Raw genomic sequence first — 22093 nt, 5'->3', positions numbered from 1 at the left:
CAGCCCGGTCTGTGCCCTTTCCCAGTCCTGGAGCCCTCAGGGGATTTCCGACTGACAGCTTTAATCCAGTAGTCGGACATCCTTAGCGCTGCCACAGAGGCAAGAGAGGCTCCCACTACCACTGCTGCGATTGCCAACAGTGAGCCCAGCTCACGACTTCTGGCTGAGCGGCACTTCCCCTGTGGGAGTGCACTGACCACCAGGGGGTAGCTCCTGCATTGAGCGTCTGTCCCCTAGTGGTCAGTGCGTGTCATAGTGACCGGTCATTCCACCGTTATTTGCATATTAGCCTTTTATTATATAGGATTTTGATATAGGGCCAAGGTAATTTCTTTGGGTATGTATTTTACTTTTATCATCCTATCTAATAAGAGAGTAATATGCAAATTAACCATCACTCCGCTACACCCACAAGCCATGCCTACCAGCCAATCAGGAGTATGCAAATTAACCCAACCAAGATGGCTGTGGCCACGGAGCAAGCAGGAGGCTTGGGTTTCTCCGGCAATGGAGGAAGCCAAGCTTTCCACACACCCTGGCGGACCCAGGGCTCCACTCAAGGATACAAGGTTTCAATTATAGAAGATAAATAAATCCCAACAAAAATGGCGGCAGCCACGGAGCTGGAGAGAGCAGGAGGCATGAGTTGCCCCCAGTGATGGAGGAGGCCAAGCTTCCCCAGCCCTGGCCTGCCTTGGCCTCTGCTCAAGGCTACAAAGTTTCAATTATAAAAGATAAATAAATCCCAACAAAAATGGCTGCGGCCACAGAGCAAGCAGGAGGCTTGGCTCCGCTCAAGGCTACAAAATTTCAATTATAGAAGATAAATAAATCCCAGATACCAGGGCCTCCGCTTGAGTGGCCGGTCTGCAAACCACGACAGGCCCCTCGCCCAGGCCGCCCCACACCCCAAGGGGAACCCCCACCCTGATCCGGGACACCTTTCAGGGCAAACCAGCCGGCCTCCTCCCGTGCACGAGGCCTCTATCCTATCTAATAAAAGAGTAATATGCAGATTGACCATCACTCCAACACACAATATGGCTGCCCCTATGTGGTCAAAGATCCTGCCCCCATGTGAACACAAGATGGCTGCCACAAGATGGCCAGCCGGGGAGGGCAGTTGGGAGGGACCAGGCTTGCAAGGGAGGGCAGTTGGGGGCAATCAAGCCTGCAGGTGAGGGCAGTTAGGGGTGACCAGGCTGGCAGAGGAGGGAAGTTGGCGGCGACTGGGCCTGCAAGGAAGGGCAGTTGTGGAGGACCCAGGCCTGCAGGGGAGAGCAGTTGGGGGGGGGGGACCAGGCCTGCAGGGGAGGGCAGTTAGGAATGACCAGGCCTGCAGGGGAGGGCAGTTAGGGGCAATCAGGCTGGCAGGGGAGCAGTTAGGCATCAATCAGGCTGTCAGGGGTGTGGTTAGGGGTGATCAGGCTGGCAGGCATAAGTGGTTAGGGGCAATCAGAAATGCAGGCAGGTGAGCAGTTGGGAGCCAGCAGTCCTACAGGGATCGGGCCTAAATGGGCAGTTGGACATCCCTCAAGGGGTCCCATATTGGAGAGGGTGCAGGCTGGGCTGAGGGATACACACTCCCGTGCACGAATTTCGTGCACCAGGCCTCTAGTCCTATATAATAAAAGCCTAATATGCTAAGTGTCTGGTCCTCCATTCAAGCAATCAAAGCATAATATGCTAATGATATGCTAAGGTCACTCAACTGCTTGCTATGATGTGCACTGACCACCAGGGGGCAGACAGTCAACCGATTGACCAGTCACTATGACATGCACTGACACCAGGGGGCAGATGCTCCGACCGGTAGGTTTAGCTTGCTGCTGGGGTCTGGCTGATTGGGACTGGGAGAGACGGGCCGGATATATCCTGGAGCCCTCCCATGGTCCCTCCCCGGCTGGCCAACCTCCCGCATCCCTCCCTGGTCCTAATCGTGCATCAGTAGGGTCCCTTGACCTGGCCTGCACTCTCTCGCAATCCAGGACCCCTCGGGGGATATTGGAGAGCCGGTTTCAGCACGATCCTGCAGGCCAGGCCGAGGGACCTCACTGGTGCACATATTCATGTACTGGGCCTCTAGTTCTTATAAAAGCCCATGATACATGTTTATAATTTCCCGTTTCAATTTCTTTAAAGAGCAAAGAGAAAATAAAAAATACTTGAGACATCCAAGGGGAAAACTTCTAGATGTTAATATCCCTAAATATTTTTTTCTAAGCTTTCATGAGAGTTTTATCTAAACTTAATATAATAGCAATTTCTAGCACCTTAACCTTACCTAATTTTTCCAAAGAATTCATTATAGTTTAAATAAGATAAAACTTAACACTCACTTTTTCAATTATATAACATTTAATTACATTATAACAATTATGTAGAATAGCATTAAAAGTTTTGAGAATAAGCACCACTGAATTTTAAAATTTATGCAACAACTATAGATTGCAGTGAGGTGTAGGCATCGGTTGGTATGTTTCGTGAAGGGAATGGAAAACACTGGCTAATCTGGTGAGCCAGTTAAGTGCAAGTTTGTTAAGGAAGTTTCTATTGTATTATCAAATCCTTCCTATTTTGTTCATTATAGAAACTGTTCATAGAGAACACTTATTTTTTTAAACCAAATCTGTTGATTCCTTTATTCAAGATCATAATTTCATCTCTTGGGAAAGGTTTGACATGCTAAACCTTAATGTACCTGAGATGCTAGGGTTGCACTCAATGTTTTAAATAGAATCACACATTCATTAAAATTTATGTATACCTTTACATTTTAGATCTGATTGGCATTAGAATGTTTTCAATTTAAGTTAGTCAAGCCACTATAAAGAAAACAAAAAGGTAATCGCTTTTGAATGAAACAAAAATAATTTATCTTTTAGGTTTTCAAGATGTACATCATTATGCTTTTTTAGTCATTAAAAGTTTCTAGGAATTTCATAATGGCAGTTCATATACAGAATAGCAATAATGCTGTATACTTGTTTCTGAGCCCATAATGTAGTCTCGCACCAGTCCAAGTATTGTACATATCAGATTCTCATTTAATTTTTAAACAATTCTGGTGCACTTTATGGTCCCCATTCTAGCCACAGAAAAAATGAAGCTCAAAATTATAAAAAAGTGATATTTTCAGTGAGTAAAAGGCTGAGATGAGAGACAAGCGCAAGTACACAAGACTCCAAAGTGCATGTTCCTTTCATTATGGCATCTATTTATAGATGGAAAGTTGGAATAACCATCCTTACCTCAAAGTCTGGACAGAAGGTAAAAACAAAGGTCTCTCCAGTACCATAGAAGCCATCACTCACTTTAAATGGCTCACTTGCTAATGCACCAAAAACCTAAGGATAAAAACAAAAGCATATTGTTTTATTAAGCATTATTCTATTATATATGTTTAAGTAAAATGTGCAAAAAAAATGTAAATTAATAAATAAAAGAAATCCAGTATAGTTTTATCTATTTGTACTAACAAAGGGAAACATGATCAGTGGCTATATAATTCACATTAATGCCAAGTACAAATCATATCAGTTTCTCAATTTTTCCTAGTTTTAAAATCTAAAAAGATGCTGATTACATCTTTTTATTACAACAATTAAACAGACAATCTTCAAAAGTCGCTTCCACATTTCAGGAGGACTTAGATGCACAATGTGTGTACAATAAGGATAACATGCTGCTGCGGGGGAGCACTCAGGAGAAAAAGCCCTTCAGGACAGGTAAACATTCTACCACTAAAAGTATGCTATCTTTCTCTTCATCAGACTGTAAACTCCATGAGGGCAGCCCTTGGATCTGAAGTGTTTGGCCTGTAAAGGCCATTGCCTTACAATAGTACAAGATACACAGCAGATGCCCTAAAAAAAAGAATAAATGAATAAAAAGACCTGAACAAGTCATTTCAATGTTCTCGGTCTAAGTTTCTACATCATAAATGGAATGTAGAGAGCTTGACAAATGATCTCTATAGTCACTGTTTTGACTTTCTATTTTCATAGTCTTAATTTTTAAAATAGACTTTCTTATTGAAAGGTATATATGATACATATATAGTAGATGTATGTACTTATATATATAAAATATAAATGGACAGCCTAATTTTGAATGATCACAAAAGCAAAATCCCATTTAACCTTCATTCAGACAAGAAACAGATTACCAGTACTCCAGAAGCTTTCCTTGTACCTCCTCTGCACCTCCATCCTCTCCAAAGGAAGCCACTAGCCCAACAATAACCTAGATTTGTTTTGACCATTTATGAACTTTCTATAAATGGAAAGTTACTCCTCAGTGTCTGATTTTTAACTCATATTATGTTTGTGACACTTATCTATGCTAGGCATGTAATAGTAGTTCATTTTCATTCTTGCTTTTACTGGGTGTATAACCCTGGGAAAGTTGATACATCTCGTAAGTCATAATCAACCCATCTTTAAAACAGGAATGAAAAAAAATATCAATCTCATAGGGCTTTGATGATTAATTAAGATAATGCATAGAAAATATCAGACAAGTGTGCACAATAAGCACACTAAAGGTATCAGTAGAAGTAGTAGTGCTGTTGTGTGTTTTTTTAATTAATATCGCTATTTCACCGCCTTATTACTCTAATGCTAGTAATTGATTTGGACTTGCTGTTTTAGGAACATGTGAATGTTTCCCTTGCTTATCTATTGTTTTGCTCTTGGTATCAACTTCACACAATTATCTTTTTAATTTTAAAACCTTTACCCATGCTTCAAGACTGTCAATTTCCACCCTTTCTGTGAACCTCATTCTTATCTTTCCCAAATAGATATAAACAACCCTCTCTCTAAAAATTTTTGTTGTTCCTAAGTATTTATATTTACTGCTTGGCATTAAAGACACTAATATAGTTAAACTATGGGCCCAGTGAACGGATTCATACACGGGGGGGGGGGGGGTCCCTCGGCCTGGCCTACGGCTCTCTGACATCCCCCCAGGGCAGTGATGGGCAACCTTTTGAGCTTGGTGTGTCAAACTTCGCCAAAAAACTGAGCATAACTCGGGTAGTGTGTCACTTTGAGGAAAAAACTAACTCCAAGACTCTAGTCGCAAATGTTTCATCCTCAGGAGCAGCAAATGTTTCATCCTCAGGAGCAGCAAATGTTTCATCCTCGGCATGCGGCCGCGTGTCATCAGAAATGGCTACGCGTGTCAGTGCTGACACGCGTGTCAAAGGTTCGCCATCACTGCCCCAGGGGTTCCAGATTGCAAGAGGGTGCAGGCCAGGCCAAGGGACCCCACCAGTACATGATCGAGGCCAGGGAGGGACCACGGGAGGGCTCCAGGGCATGTCTGGCCCGTCTCGCCCAGTCCCGATCGACCGGACCCCAGTAGCAAGGTAACCTACCGTTTGGAGCGTCTGCCCCTGGTGGTCAGTGCACATCATAGCTTCAGGTCGAACGGTTGCTTAGGCTTTTATAGATACAGATGTTCTTTTCTACCAGACTATAATCTCTTTGAAGGCAAGAACTCCTTAAAATGCATTCATGTACATATCTACCTTCAGGAGCACTCAGCATTGCCTTGCATATTAAAAGATACTTAATAATTATCAGTTAAACTTAATAAAATGTACTAATAAAAATAATTTTAGTCAAAAGAATATGCTAAAGTTCTGTTATTGTAATCTCTTAACCTTTTGCACTCTGATGTCAAGTGTGACTCGACACGGTTAGCATTAGAATAAAGGAATCGAGAAAAAAGCAAGTGAGTGCAAAGGGTTAAAAGGTAAGGTGTCTATATAGTTATTTTCATACCTGTCCATCACTGTCTTTAATCACCATCAGCACTGGAGTGTCTAAACCTATCATTGTTCGATAAAGAGTCTTCAAGCTTGTGCCATGCTTCCCGGTACCATAAACAAGAGTCCATGGGTAGCCAATTGTTCTTGGTGGAAGATGCTTGGTAAGCTTTGAAAAATAAAATGTTAAAATTTACTTGGTAGCTTATTGTTAGTTTTTAGGATACTAATGCCAGTTGGAATTGAATGGTATTTTATAAAATGCAGGCTACAAAAATAACAGTAGGTTATCATTCTCAAAGATACTGAGATGCTTGAAGAGTAATTGTACATTTCTCAGCATGAAATACTTTCTTGTCCAGTAGAAAAAGAATCATGCTGAACAAGATACAAATTAGAACAGACATAAGAAATATTAATTACTTATAGTGCCCTCTGTCTTGACATTGAGTGGACTATTAACTTGATTATGAAAAACCTCTAGAATAATGGGCTCTAGAGGCAAACTATCAGAGTTAGAAATCAAGCTTCAATACTTTGTGTGATTCCAACAAATTACTTAACCTATCTGTGGCCAAGTTTCTTCACTTATAAAATGCACACAATTAAGAGTATCCAACTCCTACAAGTGTCTCAACAACTACATGAGATAATCCACAGAAAGCAAGTAACTAGCACCCAAATAAGAAATTAAATATTGGCTTTTGCAGTGGCTCAATCTAAATTGCTAATGTTAATTTCTAAATGTTTGCTTACCCAAATCTCCTAATATCTTCTATTACACCAGTTTGCTATATTGTGTTTACTTTTTCTTCATGGGAGAGGAAAACTAGGAGCAATAACCCTGCTTCCTCAGTTTTCAAAACAACTAAACAGAGGCTGTTTTACTCTTAGGGGTATACACTCAGAAATGCACACATGTGAGTATGCCATACCTTTTCAATTTGATCTGGCTGTAAGAGTTCACTGGGATCACTCAGGTTTGGTCTAAAGGATTCAGACTCCAGGTCTGCCTTCACTGGAGCAACCTGCTCTGAATTGCTGTCTTCCCTTGTAGCAATCTAAAGAAGTAAACAGCAGCAGTATATTAATATAAAATTGTAAGATGCTTTCAAAATTTCAGCCCTTTGAGAGAAATCAAACTTTATACCTTAGAAAAGATAGCTAAAGCTTTAATTTAGGATTTTAGAAGGCAAAGGATGCTCCATTAAAAAAGATCCAGTGTAGAAAAAGACTTTTTAACTACAAGATGACATTTTTCTCATCCATACATGAAGAAGGACAGGTAATGAATGATAAGCCCATACTTCTATGAGAAAGGAGAGTTTTGCATGCAAACTTTAATTTTGCTGATGAAGGACAAAAGTGACCCAACTAGAATGCTTTTTATGTGTGCTATTTAAAATATGTGGGATTATTATTTTCATGGTAAACATAAAATTTGCCAAAAATAATTCAGAAAACGTCCTCAGTGCTAAAATTTTAATTTAAAGAATAGTACAATAAAAAGTATAATTTCATTGATATGTGTGTGTACTTGCTTCACTGAAAAAGTTACCGTTATTTTAAAAAACGCTTTCATTGCTCTTATGTTCTAAACACTTAATTTTTTTTATCCAGTTGGACTAAACAACAAATTAAAAAGTTAACTTGTTCACAAATCTATGTTTTAAATTAGATCAATTTGATGCATTAAAAAGAATGCTTTTGCTTGATGAAAATGATCTCTTTGATATTCTTAAAATGATAAAAATGTTGATTACTTCAAAACAAACTCCTATATAATCTTTGCTATTGGCACTTGCTTTTTTTTCCATATTAATTTTATTTAAATGTATAAAACACCCTAACATTAGAAAAGAAAATATCTGAAACATAACCATCATCAATAAAATTTTTAAGTTTGAAAATAGAGTTATTTTGGAGCAGATAACTAAAACATAGCAATGCTCGACGACTTATGATTCTACACAGAAATGGAATGTGGCTAAACTATTTTGTTCCTTTAACAGATTTCTTACCAAAACTTAACAGCATATATTTTTAGCCAATACATGTTTTAGAACTGTACTTTTTTTTATGAAAAGCTAAACTACAAATTCTTTCACATCATCATATTTTATCATTTTGATGATGTGAAAGGTTAAAAAAAAAATCCAAGGCAGCATGAGAAACATTCAAAGGAAAAAAAAAAAAAAACTTAGTAGTTCCTGCAAAGCCATGAAAACATATCTTACTAAGAAGAGGAAAACACACAGCACACAAAACTGGGAAATGAATTTAATTGTATCGCTTTCTTTTTTCTAAATTAAAATCACAAATACTATTTAACGAATTTCAAATAATCTAGTTCTGTGCCTAAACTCTAGTATTTTTTAAAGTATTTCTAATACCAACCAGGAATACCCCAGGAACAAAACAATTATTTCATTAAAATATTTGATGTGGGGCTGATACAGCTGAAGTAGCTTTGAAGAAGAGAGAATATTTAAGCCTTACTATCCATTAAAATCTTAAAATTTTTCCTATAGCACTACATCTTTAAGATCAAATCTTAAAACCAAAGGCATTCTTCCAATGTTAAGTTAAATGGAAACCCCTCGACGCTCAAAGAAACACACAGTGCTAAGAACAGTTCTAAAGTGACAGAAAATTCCTCTGAAACTTTTTCAAATGTAAAGATGACAGAAAAGATAAGCCTACAGCTCTTCAAAGCATTACTATCCTCTTTAGTACAAAAAGGAATTTTCCGATGGGCTAATTTAGTGCTACAGTCGAAACAAATCCTTCAAAAGTGAGATGTGCCCTGATGAAAGACACTACAACAGGGAGCAGTCACTCTCTGGAGGGGTTTAAACTACGGAAGGGGGCACCTGGAGACGTCTGCAGAGTGTGCGCAGTTCTTCAGTATTTAGAGCATCGATCCTGCGGTGATACTCAGCCACTGACACTACCTGAATATGGAGACAGGAAGACAATAATTCCACTGACAATTGAGAAAAATAGCCAAAACAAATGTAAAAAATGGAGAAACTTGAAAGGGGAAAGAAGTGTAAACAGGATTTCTTTCCCCAACTCCATGCTAAAAATCCAAGAGATTTATATATCAAACTACAGTGAAATATACATAGTGAGTTTAACCACTACATCCAACTAGTTCGCAATATACGGTTTATTTTAAGGATTGTTTCATGTAGAATTATAAAGGAAAGAATTATAAAAGAAACATGTAAAACATGACATTGCTTTGCTAACACCAAAGATTATTATATTTAAAATCTAAAAGTCTTGCTCAGTTTACAAAGAAAATGGTAGTTTCCACCCTCCTCTCTGAATCAGTTTAGTTCAAACACTGCATCCTAATGGCAATGCTGGAAAAAATCCTTCTAGGCAAAGGTGACAAACATACCCATACTATATGATCTGTATCAGGGAAAAAAAAAAAAGGAGGAAGCAAGAAAAAGATATGAAGGAAATTTTAGATAACAAGAAAAATAAGCTCCAGAAAGTACAAATTAGGTTTTCTAATCTAATCAGCAGTACCTTTTCAGGCATGTTGCCTACTTCAGTATTTTTAAGTGACACTCCGGTTTTTGCCTCGCCTGTATATTTCTTTATGGTTGCTACTGTAGCAGTTATTTGTGAATAAAACTTAATGACTTTTCTATATTCTAAATTCCTAAGGGAAATTCTGTAATTGCCTAGACCAGTCTCTTGTATAGTTCTGAAGTTGAAAGCCATAGTGGATAAACATTATTACAACAAGCCCACAAAAAACAGACAAATTTCCTCAGATTGACACAACAGCTCCTATAGCTTTTTCAGATTGTGATTTAATTCCCCAAATGGTAACCATAATATAATGAACTCTGGTGCTGCCATAAATATGTGCTGATTCTCCTGAGCTGTGACAAATTGCTCTTGTGATCAAATGTGTAGAGGTTACGGAAACAAAATGCAGTTAAACCAATTGGCCCATAGAGTTTAGATTTTGAATTTAGGATTTAAAACGCGCTTTTCTAGCCAACTGAAATGAATTAGCCACCTGTAATCTTAAAGGTAATTCTAGAAAGAGCTATGTAAACCTGTTATGAAAGCTATGAAAGACATGAGAACAGAAAAAAAGGAAAAGAAACTAGAGAGATTTCCATCCTGGCCATTGTTATTATATTGACTTTTGCAAAGCAATAATATTGTTATTATATTGACTTTTGCAAAGCAATACAGCTATCATATCGACTTTGCAAAAGTCAATATGATAGCTATCAGTTGTACCAGTTAATAATGCGGATTTTTTTCAATAGATGGAGTTACACATATGTTAATATATATATATATATATATGCGATTTGATATGTATGCTATTTTCTTGTATTAACAGCAAGCTTCAAAACTTCATATGTCAAATTTTCTGAAGGTGTTAACATCATAGATATTTTTACCCTTAAAAATGTTGAATTTCGTGCCAAAATAAGAGCATTTGCGGGAAGTTTTAATTTGTTACTTTATTTTGAAGAAAAGTGTTGCTGAAAGTTATCGTATACTTCGGGAAGCTTATGGTGAACATGCTCCATCTCAAGATACTTGTGAATACTGGTTTAAATGCTTTAAAAGTGATGATTTCGATGTGAAAGACAAAGAACATCCAGGTCAACCGAAAAAGTTTGAAGACCAACAATTACAAGCATTATTGGATGAAGATGCTTGTCAAACTCAAAAACAACTTGCAGAAGAGATTAAATGTTGCTCAGTAAACAATTTCTGATGGTTTACAAGCAATGGGAAAGATTTTAAAGGAAGGAAAATGGGTGCCACATCAACTGAACAAAAGACAAATGGAAAACCGAAAAGTCATCAGTAAACTGTTGCTTCAACTGCACGAAAGAAAGTCTTTTTTGCATCGAATTGTAACTGGCGATGAAAAGTGGATTTATTTTGAGAATCCCAAACGCACAAAATCATGGGTTGATCCAGGTCAACCATCAACATCAACTGCAAGGCCAAATCGCTTTGGAAAGAATACAATGCTCTGCATTTGGTGGGATCAGGAAGGTGTGGTGTATTATGATCTTCTAAAACCATGTGAAATGTTAATACTGATCGCCTCCGACAACAAATAATCAATTTGAACCACGCTTTGATCGTAAAACCACCAGAATGGGCCAGAAGACACGGCAAAGTACTTTTGCTTGGTGATGACACACCATCACACACTTCAAAACCAGTTAGAGATACGTTAAAAGATCTTGCCTGAGAAGTATTAACCCACCTGCTGTATTCACCAGACCTTGCTCCTTCAGATTACCACTTGTTCTGATCGAGGGCACACGCACTTTCTGAGCAGTACTTCAAAACATATGAAGAAGTGGAAAATTGGATCTCTGAATGGTTTGCCTCAAAACAAGAAAAGTACTATTGGGACGGTATCCACAAATTACCTTGAAAGATGGGGGAAATGTGTAGCTAGTGATGGACATTACTTTGAATAAAGCGCTTTTGATGTTTCTCTTGAAATTATCGTTTTTTCTTTGATTACAAAATTCGCATTATTAACCAGTACACCTGGTAACTCTCTAATTACAAAGAAACCCAAAGTGGTTATGATCTCCAACTTCTGGGGGATCAGAAGGACCTGGTTTGGTCCCTTCCTTTTCTATTTCATCATAAAACAATAGAAATAATAAGAGTTCATACTGAATAGGGTTTTTATATAAAATGCATATAAAGAAAGGATTGAGTGTAGTGCCCAGCATATAGCAAATGAGAACTACTACTAACACTACTTTTTCTTGATCGTTTTTTTGCCTATTACCCTAAGTATTGAAGGATAATATCTGAAGAGCTTTCTCATTTATTTTTATTTTTGATATTAAAATATTTCAGTTTTGAGAGCTCAACTATTTTGTGTACCTTGAATGACTTTTCTGAAATTAATTTTCAATTTCAGCATTAGATACAAATATTAAAGACCTTTCCATTGAGAACAACAGAATTCTCAGTGAACATGAAAAAACAACAATTAGGCACTAAAAATAAAAAGGATAAATGGTGATGAAAGGAGACTTGACCAGGGGTGGTAAACACACAATTCAACATACCAATGATGTATTGTAGAACTGTATACCTAAACCGATAACATTTTATTAACCAATGTCACCCCAGTAAATTCAATTAAAAACCAAAAAATAAAAATAAAAACCCTGCTTTTCTATGGCTAGCAAAATAAATCTCTACTAGATATTTAATGGTCAATTATATTTTTCTTTATTTTTCCCATGGCATTCAGTCTAGTCAGGAGTCCCCTAGCCAAGTATTTTCAAATTATATGACTTATCTCCTCTGAATACCTTCTATCCCCTCTAGTTAACACCAATCTTACACTTATTTCTTAAAGCCCCTTCTTTTACCATATTAAACACACTTCCTGGAGGAAGTAAAACTGAATTATAAGCTCTCGAAATGGAACAGCAATAATCTAATTTCATCAACATCACTGACAACAGAAGTTATTGGTGAGGGAACCATGAATTGCCATTGTAAACATTTGATAAATTCAAAATTTCTTTAATGTCCTTAATACTTTAAAAAAATGTAGACTTTATTAAGTCTTACAAACTCACCACTTCCTTTACCTTCTAAATATTTACTCATGCTGTGATGAAGACACATAAAACTATCAAGAGTTTGATATCAAGGGATTTGATATCAAATGAGTACAGAAATATACTTCCTCTTCTGAAAACGAAAGAATAAAGAGATATAGAATCCTAGAATATATGATGGAACTAGAATTAGTCTTAATTTTTATCCCTGGTAAATCATACTCCATGTATAGAATTTATTACTTTACCCAAAACATTAAACCTAAGCAGAAAATAGATATTTTTCTACAAAATGTCTTATATTACATTTTTAATTATTAAGGATACACAGGTGAGGAAACCAAGACCCTCCAATTAAAAGTGTAAAAAGAAATTTATTGAGGAATTAAATGTTGCATGTACTGCTAAATCTCAGAGGTCTGAAGTACAACTGGCCTACCTTCTGCAGAATTAAGTGCTTACTCTCTAGTCTTTTCAGCCCTTGACAAGAATAACAAATTAATGACAGGATTAAAGTTACCCATTTCTATACAAAGGGACAACCAACAACAATCATAACAGAACAACAGCTGAAAATAAAGTAAATTTTAGTTTTTATTTGCTTTATATTTATAGGATGCTGTCAATCCCATAAGTAAGAACATGTTCTTCTAGATATAAAGACCAATATTTTGGTCTAATAGTCCTCCTTCCAGGATGCTCCAGTATTTTCCCCTAAGATTATCCCACAAACCAACCAAAAATCTCCTTCCTCCAACTGGCTTCCAGAATAATAAAAGTCTGGCAGATAGCTGTGAATATGCCATTTTTATTCCTTACTTATTCCTTACTGTTATTCTTTAGTAAAAGGAGATGACATTTATACTTACTTTGGTATCCAAAAATATACTAAACAGGAGGAAATTTAAGTGTGACTGTTGTGTCTAACAAAAAGGGCATTCAGCAGCATCCTTGAGGTCACCCTTTGTTCTATAATTTCATCATATACAACAAAATCGTATTATAAAATAAAACCCGAATTATGGCAAACATTTGCTTATTTTTGCCTTAAATTAAAACTATTGCTTTCAAAATGACTCTTTATGACACTATACTAAAGGAGGTATAAAAAGGAGCAAACAGAGAATCATGAATTAGATAACTGCAAATTGAGGGGGGGAAATTAAATCCAGAATTAATTAAAAACAAATCAAAGTTATGATATGAATAAATTTTCTGCATTTAAAATTACTTCCTATTAAGTATATTTGCAGATGACTCAGATTTTCATGAGAAAGCTGATATATTCACTGTTCTTTTAGTCAAAAAGAAACCTGTTAACTACCTAAAACCATTCAACTATAATATGCATATATGGTATTAGCTTACTGGAACAATAAATATCAGAAGTGAATCTCATAAAAAGGGAATAATCTCTTTTCTGCATAGCATGTAAGAGGAAAATAATACTCATTACATAAATCTGAAATATATAAATCCACTATTATAGTTGGAAGACTTCAAAACTATAGGCGATTCAGAAATTAGTGGACAAAACATCAGTAAGGACATAACTGAATTAAAGAGTACCTTCAATTTATTGGATCTAATTGACATGTATAAAATAACTCTTTCACCTGGGGAGTGGGAGTGGCACGGGGAGGGGGTCAATCGGGGGAAAAAGGAGACATATGTAATAATATAAACAATAAAAATAAATAAATAAAATAACTCCTCCAGCAACAGTAGAATACACATTTTTCTCAAGCTCACATGGAACATTCACAACACAGACCACATTCTGGGCCATAAAACATACCTCAATAAATATAAATAAAAAAGAATACTCTCAGACCAAAATGAAATTAAACTAGAATCAATAACAGAGGAATAGTGGGAAAATACTAAAATACTTTTAAACAACACACTTCTTATTAATGCATAGTCAAAAAAATCCTGTGAAGAAAAAGTATTTTGGACTAAATGAAGCTATAGCAGCAATCAATAAAATAGAAAATCAATAGAGAAAAATCAACAAAACCAAAAGCCACGTCTTTGAAAAATGTGGTAGACAGACATGAACACAGCAAGGACAATGGGCCAGGAACAGAAGGTCACCAGGATGGAAAGGCCTGGGTGCCTAACAAAGGACAATTATAGGGACAATAGTCTCCAGGGTCCCTTTCCTCCCCTAACATATCACTGGTCATGTGGTTTGGACCCCCTGACTTTTCCTCCCTAGAGATAACTTCTAGGCTCAGTTGTATTTCAGCTCAAGGCCCAGAAAAACAGCAAAACCAGACGAGCAACTCCATGCCATGGCTAACCTCAGGACCAGCTGCACTAAGAAAAAAACCCCTGCTGTGGTGTCGACCAATCAGTGGAAACCATGACCAGGAAGAAGCACACTTGGAAAGCTGATGAATATTCAATTGAGACCCTCCACTGACACCTCCCTAAAATCTCGACTTGCAAGAGAGATAAATACCCTGAACACAAAGGACCCAGGCATGTATACCCTAAACCAGTGGTGGGCAAACCACGGCTCGCGAGCCACATGCAGCTCTTTGGCCCCTTGAGTGTGGCTCTTCCACAAAATACCACGGCCTGGGCGAGTCTATTTTGAAGAAGTGGCGTTAGAAGAAGTTTAAAAAATGTGGCTCTCAAAAGAAATTTCAATCGTTGTACTGTTGATATTTGGCTCTGCTGACTAATGAGTTTGCTGACCATTGCCCTAAACTCTAAGGGACCCCAGAAGACTTGCAACCAGAGGAGCAGTGGGCAGTGACAGCTGATCCCAGGTTAACCCCCTAAACCTGTATCCAAGGCCCCCTTTTCTCTGACTTCCCAGTGAGCCAAAGCAACCCAGCCTAGGCTCTCCTGTTGCTTCTTCTATGCCCTTCTCTGTTTCACTGTCCTAAGTGTGTTTTTGCTGTCCAATAAATTCTTGCTTGCTTTGTTGCACTTTGTCTCTTGATTAAAATCTTTCCATCAAGACAAGAACCAAGGCCTCATTGTCTTGCTGGTAACAAAAATATCAATAAAATTGATAAACTTCTAGCAAGACTAAAATAAGAAAGTACACAAATTAATTGTATCAGCAATGAAGAGGACCATCAATATTGATTCTCTGCACATTAAAAGAATAATAGAGAAATATTATAAAGAACTCTATACCCACAAATTTGATAACCTAGATGAAATGGACCAATTCCTTGAAAGACACAAATCATTAAAACTCACAAGAAGAAACAGATCATCTGAATAGGCCTATATATAGATAAAAAGTTGAATTAATAATTAATAACCTTCCAAAACAGAAGATACTAGGCCCCATTTTAGCCAACAAAAATAGATTAGCTACCAGTATACAAACACCAAGGTAACTCAACAAAAAGCTATGCAAATTTGTTGAAAGCTATGAATGACATGAGTATAAAAAGGAGAAAAACTGGACAGATTTAGATTCTGGCCACTATTATTATTAATATTACTTAATCCTTACCTGGCTATTATTATTATATTGACTTTTGCAAAGCAAAAATATATACACTATGGTAGCTGACTCTGTATTTACAAAGAAACCCAAAGTGGTTATGATCCCAGATGCTGACCGAGTATCTGGAGTAAACCCAGATGGATTCACTGGTGAATCCTATCAAACATTTAAGGAAAAAATTATACTGATTCTCTACAATCTCTTCGAGAACATACAAGCAGAGGAAATACTTCCAAACTCATTTTCTGATACCAGCATTACATAAATAAATAAATAAATAAATGAGAAAGGAAATATACATGCAAAAAGTCTCAAGCAAATATTAGCCAACTGAAGCCAACAATTTATAAAAAGAATTATGTACAATGACCACATGAGACTTATTCCTGGTACACAAGGCATTTGCAAGGTACTTCAGTATTTGAAAATAAACTGATGTAATCCATCACATCAACAGGCTAAAGAAAAAAAATTGTAAGATTATATCAATAGATGCAAAAAAAAGCACTATTTAAAATCCAACATTCATTCATGATTAAAAGTCTTAGCAACCTAGGAATAGGAAGGGTAGTTCTTCAACTTGATAAAGAACACCTAAAGAAAAAAAAAATCCTGAGGGTCCTTATATCTTCAATTAAATTTAGCTTTAAATCCTAGCTCTGCACATCATCTTTCTATACATATATCCCTCAGAGACCTAGGTATATACTAGAGCCATAATGCCTGGACTCAAACCACAGCTGTGACCCTTATTGGTTTTAGTATGACTGCTATATGCCTCTGTTTAATAAAATGAAGATCACAGTAGCAATATTTCACAGGTTAAGGATTAAATAAAATAACTCGTGTTTAAAGTAATACACGGCATTATTAGAAGTACACAGTGTTAGTAGAAATATATAATTTTATCATTACTATAATTATTACAGTGAGCTGAGGTCACTGGAAAAAATTTTACATTTAAGTTAGTTGTTCTTAAAATTCTATCTGTGAGCTAATTCTTACACAGATGTAAATAATTCATCTTAGGAGCTTTTCTCTGATGTTTTCATATGTAAAATTCTAAAATACAAAAGAAAAAAACCCAAAACCACAAAACAACTGTCTTGTCATAAGAGGGTTTAGAAAAAAAAAAAAAAAAAAAAAAAAAGATGACTAAATTAGAGAAGTATGGATGCTGACAGAGATCAGTGTTGCTATTTAATTATTTGTGACTTTAATCTGATTAAACCTACATCCTTATTATAAAATAGCCTTATAACTCCCAAGCAAATGATAATTTGACAGACATTAAAAAGGTAGAATACAGTACATGGGCATATAAAATATACAAGTCACTTCAAGTAAATAATTAGAAGATTAAAACTTAGGTGGTTTGTCAGAACAAACTCTAAAACAGCTTTTAAAAAATAAAGATAGAAAGGTTAAGCATGCTTATAAATATGGTGCTCATTATAAAGCTAATTGGCAAAGGTTTAACTTCTTTCCACATATTTTGGAGCATATTCTACTTATCAGTTAATGTCTTTCATCCTTAACACTCATATAAAGTAAAAAAAAATCTATCTCTGATTAGCACCAAGGTTACTGTAAGGTCAAATATGATACTATGCATGAGCATTTAGACAACTATGATAATTTATATAAATATGGCCACATTAGTACTAACTATAAGACTTATGTCTTCTCTTAAGTCTATACCATTCTGCTAATCAGTTCAGCAAAGATAGAACTGTAAAAAGCTGCAAAATACAAGTCCAAAAATGAGAAACACTTGTTATTCTCCTAGAAGAATTATTTTCTATTTTCAGTTTTAAAGCAGAAAAGTCCCTTGGCAGATGCAATCTTATAGGAAACCTCAATCTACAAAACAAGTAGGAAAATTGCTAACCTAACCTGTATTTCCTAAGCCCTTTCTCTTGCCCTACAGCTCCTAAGGTATCTACTTTAAAACAGAAAACCAGGACCTGAGCTTGTCTACACATGAAAGCACATTATACTGTATTGTATTACCATTTTAGAAGATTCTCAAAGGCAACCCAGTGGGGAAAAGAATGTGCTGGGGTCAAGCTGTCTCTGCTCCAGGACAGCTTAGTTCAGTAACGACCCTATATCTGTTTTCCCATCTTTAAAATAGGCCTAATACTACTGACTATGCAAAGTTACTGTGAAGATTAAATGAAATAATACATATAAACTAGACATATGGCAGAGCTGAAGACCAGTGAGAACCATGCTTTCATATCTGAAAAAATCATGTAACAGCTTCCTATAAGGCTGAACAAAAATTGGAGAGTGTAGTAATTGTGATATACATTATAATGACCTATAAAATCCAAAACATCTACAATTTATTTTGCCTTTATGTGTAATAAATTAAAACAATTTAAGTCTTAGAAAACTAATGATGGTTACTCTAATTGCAAATAAAATATACATGAATAGCTTCACTGTTCTTGCTTTTAAAAAAAACCTGTGTTTATTGACTATTCTGATAAATCTGATGACAAATTTACCCAGTCCAATCACTTCAGTTTCCTAAATCCCTGTGCTGATAAATAAAAACTAGAAATCACTCAACGTAAAAATAAAAGAACATATAAGGTACTCTCAAGCCCGATTAAAAGTAACACCAATTAAAGTCATCTTGATATTTTACATGCTTAACACTTATGGGTGGCACCTTCCAAAGTCACTTCTGCTTCTAAGGATATAACTAGCCCTATTTATTAAATCACCTACAATCACGGAAAAAAGAAAATTAACATTCATAAGATGAGACATAATCCTGAAATAGCACAGAAAGAATACTTAGCACCACATTTCTAACAAATAATGCACACATATTTGTACTGACAAATAAATAAATAGGATTCTTAAATAGTAAGGTTGACTGAGATTTTCTTTCTTTTTTTAAGAGTATGGACTTTATTAGATATAAAATACAAAAAATAAACCCATCTAAAGTAGGGATGGAGAGGGCTCCCTTTGTTTCTCTAGGCTTTCCCTCCCAATGCCCACATACACATTTTGCCCACATCAATGGCCAGGAAAGAGTAAAAAGAGGCAAGTTCTAAAAAATGACAGATGCTCAGCTTATGGAGGGTGATGACTGGGTTGGACGAGTCCATTTCTGGAGGAGCCCACTTTTGCTCTGTCACAGCAGCAGGTCAATACCCCAGCCTTCTGGACCAGAGGCTACTGTCAGGGATATCCTGAGCATGTGACAGGCTGGAGCTGCTGGCTGGGAAGCAGACCACTTATTTATTCCCTCAGTGCACCCTTCAGATTTTTCTTTACTAAAATATCTTTTAAAGTTTTGTTTTAGGTAGCACTGCTTGAAACTTTTTGGATAGTTTCAAAAAGTCATTGTCAGATTGCTAAAATGATAGTAGTCTTAATATACAATATTTTAAATGTATCTAGTTTGGTATCAGTCAATAAATTTCATGTTAATTCACTCTGATTGTTCTAATCAATTTATTTTTAATCAAGAAAAAAATTCTGAATATTTTCCTATAAAGTTAAGCTTAAATAAAAAATTTAGGCAGCAATAAAGATTTGGTAACTACTGCTTATATAGAACAGAAAAACAAAACACTTTTACAAAACAAAACTACAGTCCTTTATTCATTTCCTTTTTTTGAAGATATTTAGACTTAGCAGAAATAACTTAAGGTACTTTCTGTAATCATATAATTCTGTATTCTATAAACATTCTCTAAGCTTACACTTTTAGAAATTGTATAATTTTGCATAATGTCACCATAAAAAGACTAGTAAATATAGAAACTGAAATCACTAGCTAAGATTACCAGAGTATACTTATGATTAATTGGTTGATGTCTTCTCCCTTTTTTCCCATACCAGAGCCGAGACATTTCCTTTCCAGGGCAAATTAAGTTACATCAGATCTTGTAAGAACTGTTGTAAAAAGCATTCTTCCTCTGTCAAAGATAAATTCCCAGCACAAGAGCCCTTCCTACAACTGTGACAAAACAGTCTGCTGGAGACAAAGATTTGATTGACAATACAGAGAGCTAATCACTAAGTAGTATCCATTGCAAAGAGAGACCTGAGTGGAGACTGTTAAGCTGGGGAGGGAAGACAGGGTTTCCCATGTTTAAGTTTGGTTGCACTGTATCCCAATGTGCAAAGAAAGGGCTCAAAAGTTTAAAGACACAGTGCCTATATTTCTAAACACTAAGTACACTAAGAAATAGACTTAAAATATCTTAGTCATAAAAAAGTAATAAGTATAGTTGCCAGAGCCCCTCCCAAAGTATACAAATGATTTCAAATAACATTTTGTTTGCTCAAAATCGTAAAATTCTATTATTTACATCTAAAAATTCTATAAAATTTCATCTTTTATATGAGCATTTTAAAAACAGTAAGATGTTCTTTGAGGATGCTTCAACCCTCAAATTTCAGAGAACAACTATGTAAAAAACAAAGTCAACATAGTACAAATAAATCCTCCACAAATATTCAATGACCTGAAAATCCTTCTGCCTGTTGCAGTGCATTTTCTAACATTTGATTTCTTGAAAAAGTACTTATATTTACAATGCCTACATATACTTCACTAATCAGCAGTATGCTGATTATAACCAAAGAAATAAAATTTTAAGATTTAAATATTATTAAAGCTATAAACTAAAGTAACCCAGTGTTCAATTTTAACTAGAATTCAATGTCATAATAGACCTGTAGATTTCTACCATTTTAAGCTAAACCTGCTCCTCCTCCTTTATCTTGTGCTTACACACAAAACTGTGAACACACAATGACACCTTGGCACACATACCACCTTTCCATTACACACACCACTGCACCACACCCACTTACTCACATCTCCTTCCTCCAATTTCCAGCTTGCACATCCAGGCTGATGTGCACGTACAGGACAGAGCACACTCCATACTGAACACCCTCCCTCGCACACACATTAGCCACCTCCCCTGCCTATGTCTCCAACCACATTTGCTCTAAGATCTCGTTCCCATAGGCTCTCATGGGCACACTGCAACCATCTGCACACTGGTGTCACTACATACAGAGTATCCTTATATATCCAACCCCCCACCAGCTCACCCCCCTACACACAGCAACTATTCATCCCTTACAGTCAGATTTTCTAAAATTAAAAATATGTGTACCAAAATGTGGTTTAAATGAGATTTTTACACACACACACACACACACACACACACACACACACTCAAAGCACAGGGTAACTTATTTTGTTGGTTATCTACTCAACTAACATCCCCATAGATTCTCCTAGTAGAGCTTTGATTTTGCTCATGTATGTTTTTAATCATGTGTTTTTGAGAAGGCTGTGTCTATGCCTGGACTGGATGTATCATTACAGATCTAAACCAGTGGCTCTCAAAGTTTAGCCTGCATTTGTTCAAACACAGACTGGTGGACTTCAAACCTAGTTCTGGTTAAGCAGATTGGAATAGGGTCTGAGACTGACTTTTAAACAAATTCCTAGATGCTGCTGTTGATGGTATGGGGACCATGTTTTGAAAAACTACTAAACCACAATGAAATATCACTTCTCACCTATGATGCACACTGACCACCAGGGGGCAGACACTCAATGCAGTAACTGCCCCCCTGGTGGTCAGTGCGCTCCCACAGGGGGAGCACCGCTTAGCCAGAAGCCAGGCTCATGGCTGGCCAGCACAGCTGTGGTGGCGAGAGCCTCTCCGGCCTCCGCTGTAGGCGGGCAGTAAGGAGGGGTCCCAGACTGCGAGAGCCCCGGACTGCAAGAGGGATGTCTGACTGCTGGTGTAGGCCCGATCCCCAGGGAGTTGGCAGGTGGACATCCCCCGAGGGGTCCCTGACTGCGAGAGGGCGCAGGCTGGGCTGAGCCCCCCCCCCCCGCCCCCAGTGCATGATTTTCGTGCACCAGGCCTCTAGTACCTCAATAAAGTGTTTTTAAAAATGCCTAATATAGAAATATTACATAAGACAGTTTTTGTATTTACTTATAAATTCTAATTGTTTTTAATACTTTTGATTTCTACCTTTTTCAGATTTACTGAATTTCTTCTGGAGTTATGATTTGTAATGCTATGTGATTTGTTCAATATAAAAAGTTACTTTAATTGCCTTTATCTGAGAAATGTGACCTCACCCTATTTAGTGAGTTAGACATAGAAACTACTTTCATTTTGAACAAAATAAATTCTGTATGGATTTTGCTGGTCAGCTGATAAGAGA

General features: G+C 36.6%; 1 protein-coding gene across 4 annotated transcripts in view; it reads right to left on the bottom strand.

Annotated features, from left to right (window-relative positions):
• The window catches only part of OXR1 (oxidation resistance 1), a 267355-nt gene that overhangs the window by 5242 nt on the left and 240020 nt on the right, over positions 1-22093 (bottom strand). For 3 of the 4 annotated variants that reach the window (XM_028155953.2, XM_054708782.1, XM_054708783.1), the window contains 4 exons: positions 8650-8730; positions 6712-6837; positions 5793-5945; positions 3252-3347 (listed from right to left, as the gene is read on the bottom strand). In XM_028155953.2, the coding sequence (XP_028011754.2) occupies positions 3252-3347; positions 5793-5945; positions 6712-6837; positions 8650-8730 (456 nt within the window). The remainder of the gene's footprint in view (positions 1-3251; positions 3348-5792; positions 5946-6711; positions 6838-8649; positions 8731-22093) is intronic. The other variant, XM_054708784.1, reaches the window with a different exon arrangement.

The sequence above is a fragment of the Eptesicus fuscus genome, chromosome 19, assembly GCF_027574615.1.
Source record: "Eptesicus fuscus isolate TK198812 chromosome 19, DD_ASM_mEF_20220401, whole genome shotgun sequence".
NCBI lineage: Eukaryota > Metazoa > Chordata > Mammalia > Chiroptera > Vespertilionidae > Eptesicus > Eptesicus fuscus.
The sequence above is the reverse complement of the archived record's forward strand: the minus strand, read 5'-3'. Positions and strand labels throughout refer to the sequence as shown.